This window comes from Palaemon carinicauda, chromosome 9, assembly GCF_036898095.1.
Source record: "Palaemon carinicauda isolate YSFRI2023 chromosome 9, ASM3689809v2, whole genome shotgun sequence".
Taxonomy (NCBI): Eukaryota; Metazoa; Arthropoda; class Malacostraca; order Decapoda; family Palaemonidae; genus Palaemon; species Palaemon carinicauda.
Window position 1 is genome coordinate 142,967,011 of NC_090733.1, and position 7,500 is coordinate 142,974,510.

Below are 7,500 nucleotides of genomic sequence, written 5' to 3' on the forward strand. Positions count from 1 at the left end.
GACTTGGAACACATTCGAAAACACGACTAAAACCGGGAGAAAACACTATATCTGAATGATACTTATAGTACCGTTGATGACTATGACGAATACGTTCCTGTCAACGCCGGTGATTTGTTAACTCTTCTTCTTAAGGTGAAGCATTGGAACTGATTTCGCAGACTGGACGGTATTTGGTCGGCGCCGGATTCGGCATAATGATTTGAAGGGGAAAAAAAGAAGAGAGAGACAGTGCTGGCACCTTGCCACCTTATCGAACAACAATAAGTCATGAGATGAATATCTCATTTCTTACGAATAGAAGTAGATTTAATTAAAAACAATTCTTCTCTCAAGGTGTTAACTACTGCACTGTAATTGTTCAGTGGTTAATTTCCTCTTGGTAAGGGTAGAAGAGACACTTTAGCTTTGGAAAGCAGCTCTTCTAGGAAGACGCTCCATATTAAAAAAATTGTTCAACTGTAGAGTCATCTTGGGCAGTGCCATAGCCTCTGCATCATGGCCTTCCACTGTCTGGATAGAATTCTCTTGCTTGATGGTATAATCGGGCACATTATTTCTCTTCCTCTTGTTTTTTTTTTCAAGTTTTCATATTTCATATAAGAAATATCTATTTTAATGCTGTTACCCTTTTTAAAATTTTTTATTTTAATTGATAATTTCTCACTAAGCTATTTTTCCTTGTTGGAGCCCTTGGTCTTATAGCATCTTGCTATTCCAATTAGGGTTATACCTTGGCTAAAAATGATAATTTGGACTATTGGTCAGAAGAATCGACTATACTGTTTTTAAAATATTTTATTTTAGTTGTTCATTTCTTCTCCTGTAGTTTAATTATTTCCTTGTTTCCTTTCCTCACTTGGCTAATATTCTCAGTCGCATTTCAGTAAAATACAGGCGACCGTAATTGCTCATGAGATTTTGTTAAGTATTATTAGAAAATGCTTTTTCCAAACATTCATTCGTCATGAGATTTTCCAAACACTCATTCGTCATGAGATTTTCCAAACATTCATTCGTCATGAGATTTCGTTAGACTAATTAGTAAATGCTTGTCCCAAACATTAATTCGTCATGAGATTTTGTTAAAAGACTCAGTAAATGCTTTTACCAAACATTCATTCGTCATGAGATTTTATTAAGTACTATTAGTAAATGCTTATACCAATCATTCATTCGTCAAGAGTTTTTGTTAAAAGACTCAGTAAAAGCTTTTCCCAAATATTCATTCGTCATGAGATTTTGTTAAAAGTTAGTAAATACTTCTACCAAACATTCATTCGTCACGAGATTTTTTTAAGTACTATAAGTAATTTTTTTCCCCAAACATTCATTCTAACGAATGTTCATTAAGAACCACCATATGATAGCTGTAGTTGATTGTGCACCCGTATATTTTTGTTTACCAGAATTGCAGTTACAAAAAAGTGGACTATCATCCACAATTGATTCCAACCGACCAGTTTTCACTTATACTTGTGTTGTCACAACAAGACATTAGAACCGGATGTCGCTCATAGATTCCTACATTCAGGTTTTTACGTTTAGAAATTCTTGAGAAGTAAACAACACCTTATGGGGCATTATCGTTCTCAACGGGGTTCTTGGCAAATATGAAATTTACTTACTTTACTTTACTTTGACGGTTGCTTTCCCGGTCCCTTACTGCAGGGAAACCCCACTCTCTACAGAACCTCCACTGTCATTTTATCTTGTTCGTTCAGAGCATTCAACATTTCATATCACATATTGCTCGTTTACTCTTAAAGCGTCACTGTCAAATGACTCACAGAATAAGAAAGTCTTCAATCTCCTCTTGAAAGCCTTAATGTCTTCAATCATTTATCGAGATTTCTTTGATATTGTAGAATTGAATGAAATGCTGACATTGCATGGGCGTGATTTTTAGACACCAGGCCTCTCTTTTCTCGACTAGTAGATCATTGAGACAACTTCATTATTACAGTAAATGCTATTCGGTTAAAAAGGTATTAGGTTGGCCAAAGCACCAGTCATCCGTTGAGATACTACCGCTAGAGAGTTATTGGGTCCTTTGGCTGGCCAGACAATGCGCTGTCAATGGCTACTTTCCTCTTGGTAAGGGTAGAAGAGACTCTTTATGTATGGTAAGCAGCTCTTCTAGGAGAAGGACACTTCAAATCAAACCATTGTTCTCTAGTATTGGGTAGTGCTATAGCCACTGTACCCTGGTCTTCCACTGTCTTGGGTTGGAGTTCTCTTGCTTAAGGGTGCACTATTCTATCTAATTTCTCTTCCTCTTGTATGGTTAAAGTTTTTATAGTTTATATAGGAAATGTTCATTTTAATGTTGCTACTTTTCTTAAAACATTTAATTTTTCCTTGTTTCCTTCCCTCACTGGGCTATTTGCCCTGTTGGGGCCCCTGGGCTTAAAGCATCCTGCTTTTCCAACTAGAATTGTAGCTTAGGAAGTAATAATAATAATAATAATAATAATAATAATAATAATAATAATAATAATAATAATAATAGTAATAATAATTAAAATAATAATAATAACAACAATAATAATAATAATAGTTGAATATTTTATCTTGATTTTAAAAGATTGATGTAACTTACATATCCACCTTAAATTATTTCCATGCAATTTCACCATTATTACGTTACTTTAACATCCTTTTGATTTAACTTACTAGACTCATTTTGCTTACCTATGCTTCTCCAGATGAGTTTGATGCAAGAAGACAGTCTTGGACAACAGCTAAGTCTGTCAGCTTCGGACTGGTAGATTTTTATTATTATTAATGTGCGTATTCTTCCTGTTGCAGTCCGTGACCTTAGGTATAAAAACAGTTACTATTCCTTTCTCGATGTTTATTGTATTTCAGTAGCATTATTTCTTCACCAGTCTCTTCTACCTTCAACGTAGGATATGCTGCTTTATGCATGCGCTACTTTCACAGGATAAAATTTATGACCTCTTTTATGTGCTGTTTATAAGAAAAGTAGAAAATAAAAAAACTTTAGTCCCAATTGTTTGCTAAAAAATATCACTTACATTTATATACTAGTAAATTTTCCAATTAAGAAACTCTGTACTATAATGAGCATCAATATTCTGACATTTCAAATCCAGCCAAGTGGACATCACTACCAGGTCCCACAGGAACCCGTTTGAAAACAGATGCTGCATAAAGGACCTATGGCAATGAATAAAAATGTATACTCTGATAGGATTCTCCACAAGAGAAAGAAGTCTCACGAGAAAGGGTTAATAAAAAACTAACGATTTTAATAACATGTTTATTCAGAGCCCTGGATCATTAAGTTACACAAATTAAGGTTACATAAAAGTTTTTTTTTTTATATTCAATCATCGTAAACCTACTTTGGTTTCAGCTGACTTGAAACTATTAGTGGAAGAAAACGAAGACAAAGTACACGAGCCAGACCTCCCTGTCTTTCGCCCATCCAATTTCCTTGAAAAAGGAAACTGTAGTTGCAAATGCACAAATGACCTGTAATTCAAACCACTCTTAAGATGCCCAGTAGCTCATGACAAAACACTCAAAAAGGGAATTTTTGATGGACGGCGAATAGCTAAGATTGACAGAGGGTCTGATTGAAAGTTTGTGCCAGGGGTTCATTCCAGACCCAGATTCAAGGTTGCATATCGGCTGGAGGATATTAGACTTCACTTAACACGAACACAAATCATCTTGTTTCAATAAAGAAGATACAGTAAATGTTACAAATAGTCTTGAAGTCTTGAATCCTATGATTTTTACCTTGTCATTGTATCTCACACAATATATTTATATATGACAAATATTCTGTTGGTTCATTAAGGAATTCTTTTCTGCGTTAGATTTTCTTTAAAGAATATATATGCCAGCATTACTCTAAGAAAATTACTCAGTTGATTAATAAAATTTTCGTAACTTAATCAATGCGTAAATAGTTTTCTGATCACTTTCAGTTCACACACAGTTTAGGGAACCAACTTGTTTTAAAACCCAGAACACATCTTCTAAGATTTCACTGATCACATTTTTAATCACTGGCAGGCATCACTTCTTTTAGATACGAAAATTATACATACACACATATAATATATATATATATGTATATATATATAAATATATATATATAAATATATATATATATATATATATATATATATATATATATATATAATATATATATATATATATATATATATATATATATATATATATATATATATAATATATATATATATATATATATATATATATATATATATATAATATATATATATATATATATATATATATATATATATATATATATATATATATATATATATTGTATATATGAGGAGAAACAATTCACAAAATACATGAATGAAAAAAAAACTTTTCTTTTAAAAATGAATAAACTAATATTAAAAAATATTCAAGAAAATGCCGACAAATTTCACATCTGTATAAAAATACAAATACATAGCAAAACCAGCTCGAATAAGGGTCTGGAAACATTTGGGAAATGAAGTACAATAGAAAAGCTCCTCAACGAATTATTTTTGTCCTCAATTGCATAAAAACTTGGTTAAGAGTCAAGCAAAACAAATTCTTCACAAATTATCTACAGAGTAATGGAAAAGGATTGATTTAGCTTTTGGAGGAACAAATTTCCTGTAATTTATATTCAAATGTTAACTTTTTGGGGGAAAGAAATGAAGGAAATTTATTCCTCCAAGGAATAAACAATAGGATTTGACAATACTTTCCGAGAGCTTCCTTCTTAATTGCAGCGTGCACAGAAGTAAACTGCGCACGCGCCTTAATCCTTACAACTCCAATGACAGAATCGGAGGGGTAGAGTTTGGAAAAGGGGACAAGGGTGAAGTTGAATGACATGGTTACGTAACAATACATTGACTAGTAGGGCTCACATCATTTCACCCAGTTTTATGCCATGCTGTCTGTCTTGTAAGGAAGAAGGAGCAAAAAAAAAAATAAATCTTATGCCTCAAAAAATAATATAGACCTGCATACTTAAGCCTCAAAAGGACAACATCAGAGATCAGGTTCATCAAACACAATTCTGTCACACTTCATACCTTTTTCTTGCAGTAGGTTAAGAGGATCACGAAGTAACTATATCACTTCACTCGGTGGTTGGTTAAACTAAAATACCTCGTCACTTCATTTAGCAGCCATGACACTCGAAGCAGTAACTCTCATAGCTATTCATAGGTGTCACTAGTGTACTTCCTTTAGTAGCTTTAGAGGGGTTTCCTTACCGCTGAAACTTGGTAAACTTTCTAATAAAGTGGCTCACCGATTCACCATAAAAGAACATAATACCACTATTTTCAAAATATTATTTTTTCAAAATATCAAACATAAAATTGAACTTCTACATTATATAATAGGTATGCGGAGAAGGCAACTTGATTTAAGATGTGTTTCTTTTTCATAAATCTCTCTTAAATGAAGTAAGAGTCATGGATATAGATACTCCAGATCACATTAGACGTAGTAAAAAATATGTCGTTAGACGTGCTTTGTTTACAAATAGCAATGGAACCTTTATTAAAAGTTGTGTCAAAACTGGCGGGAGTAATGAAAATGACAGTTACCAAATGAAGTTAAGTAAAAAAAAAAGCAATATATATATATTTATATATATATATACATATATATATATATATATATATATATATATATATATATATATATATATATATATATATATATATGATCAGTTTAAAGCTCAGACATTCTTAAACAAATATAAAAAAATTCAATGCAGAGCATCTGTGTTACATACCAATTAACGGATGAAACAGCAACGTCAACGGACCTTCACCAATATACCCGAAAATATAAAACCAAAATAAAACTTAAAAACTAATATCAAGTATGTATTTACATAGCTTAAAGCTGTTTACCATTTTCCAGGCACTCTGGTACGTAGTTCCTAGTCAAACTTAAATCAAATAAATCTATACATGCGTAAATCTAAAATCTCAAGCGTATCTTTACACGTGTACTGTCTTGCACAACAGTTTTTTTTTTGAGTCAAAGGATCATTGCGTATTACTAACGGTATAACAAATAAGAACACAACAGCCTCATAATTCCATTAAAATTCTACGAAATTCAAAAGAAGTCTCTTCACAAGGATATGGTTATATCTATGAAACGCTTCTGAAATATATTTCAGTCGCTAGAGTTTTTTTTCCCAATATATTTATATCATAAAAGTAGGCGGATAAGCCTACTTTGGTCACTTCACAACTTTCACAATATTACATTCCTTGACTAATGTTTTCTTGTACAGGTCTGTCCTAGAAACTGGTTTCATTTCATTTACTTATCACAAGCGTTTCGAATAATCAAGAGTAAATGCTCCATGAAACCTTCCAAAAAAGAGACAAAAATGGTGGGTGCTTTCATCACTTGTTAATTTTGCAGTATGAAAGATATTTCACTATATAAACAACGTTAAAAAGCACTGTTTTAGATTCACACATGCGCTACAAATTAAAAAAAAATCCAGTAAACAAATAGTGGATATTTGCATATATCATCTAATGATACAAACCACTGACCCTGCAATTAGTCAGAATTTGAAATGTAAAATCAATTGAAATGTGGACCTAAAGTATCCAAACACTGTATTTTGTAAAAATTATAATTTTCAAATAAATCAGTACGATGTAGTTTAATAATAGCATATGTAATATGCAGTTGATTGGCAACGTTTCTAGTTTTCTTTAGATGACACAGCTATTGAGCTGCAGTCTGTACAGAACTAACACTGTGCTTCAGAAGACTTTAAACACATCTCCATTAACTATGAAGAGACTCTCTTCTTTCTAAAAAGTTTCTACTTGCCGAAGTCATGTCAGCAGGTTTAAGTTTAAACATTTCCAAAGCTCTAGTGACAGCTCCCTCGCAAACTTCTTCCCAAGGAGGCGCACCAAACCCTCCTAGGGGCATCACGAGATTGAAGGAATTCGATCTGCAAAGGTGCATGTGAGAAAACGGAGGAGGATCACAAGGTTGCATACTCATGGATCGTCCCTTCCTCCTCCAGGCCAGTGCTGCGGCATTTTCATCCTGGGATTCTTGAGATTCGGTGGACTTGGAGGCAGATTCTTCTTTGTCGGCCTCACTGTTCTCACTCAGCATACTGCCGATGTCACTGCTTGTGGAGACAGATCTAGCGAAGACACTTTTCTCGTCCTCTTCTTCCTCGTTGATGGCAGTAAGTTCTGGCATACTTTCGGAGGAGGACCTCTCAACTTTTGGGGTACTTGGCTCAATCTCCTTGTTTTCTCTGACAGGGTCAGCTTCTTGAACATGTGTATCACTATCACCATCAAGTGTGGTCTTGGGCTCAAAGAGTTCACCTTCAGTTTGAATAAGAGGCATCAAGGTTGACTCAAGGGTGTCTGATGACGTGTCAGTTTCTCGAACAGTATGGTCAGATTCTACAGTCATGGTGCTGTCCATGCTTTCACT

At 33.5% G+C, this 7,500-nt stretch overlaps 1 protein-coding gene across 1 annotated transcript in view; it reads right to left on the bottom strand.

Moving 5' to 3' along the window:
- Positions 1–5,710: 5,710 nt before the first annotated feature.
- Positions 5,711–7,500, bottom strand: part of LOC137647215 (uncharacterized) — a 5,420-nt gene continuing 3,630 nt past the window's right edge. The window contains exon 3 of the mRNA XM_068380562.1: positions 5,711–7,500. This exon is cut by the window's right edge and continues 1,822 nt beyond it. Coding sequence (XP_068236663.1) covers positions 6,826–7,500 — 675 coding nt within the window. The 3' untranslated portion in view covers positions 5,711–6,825.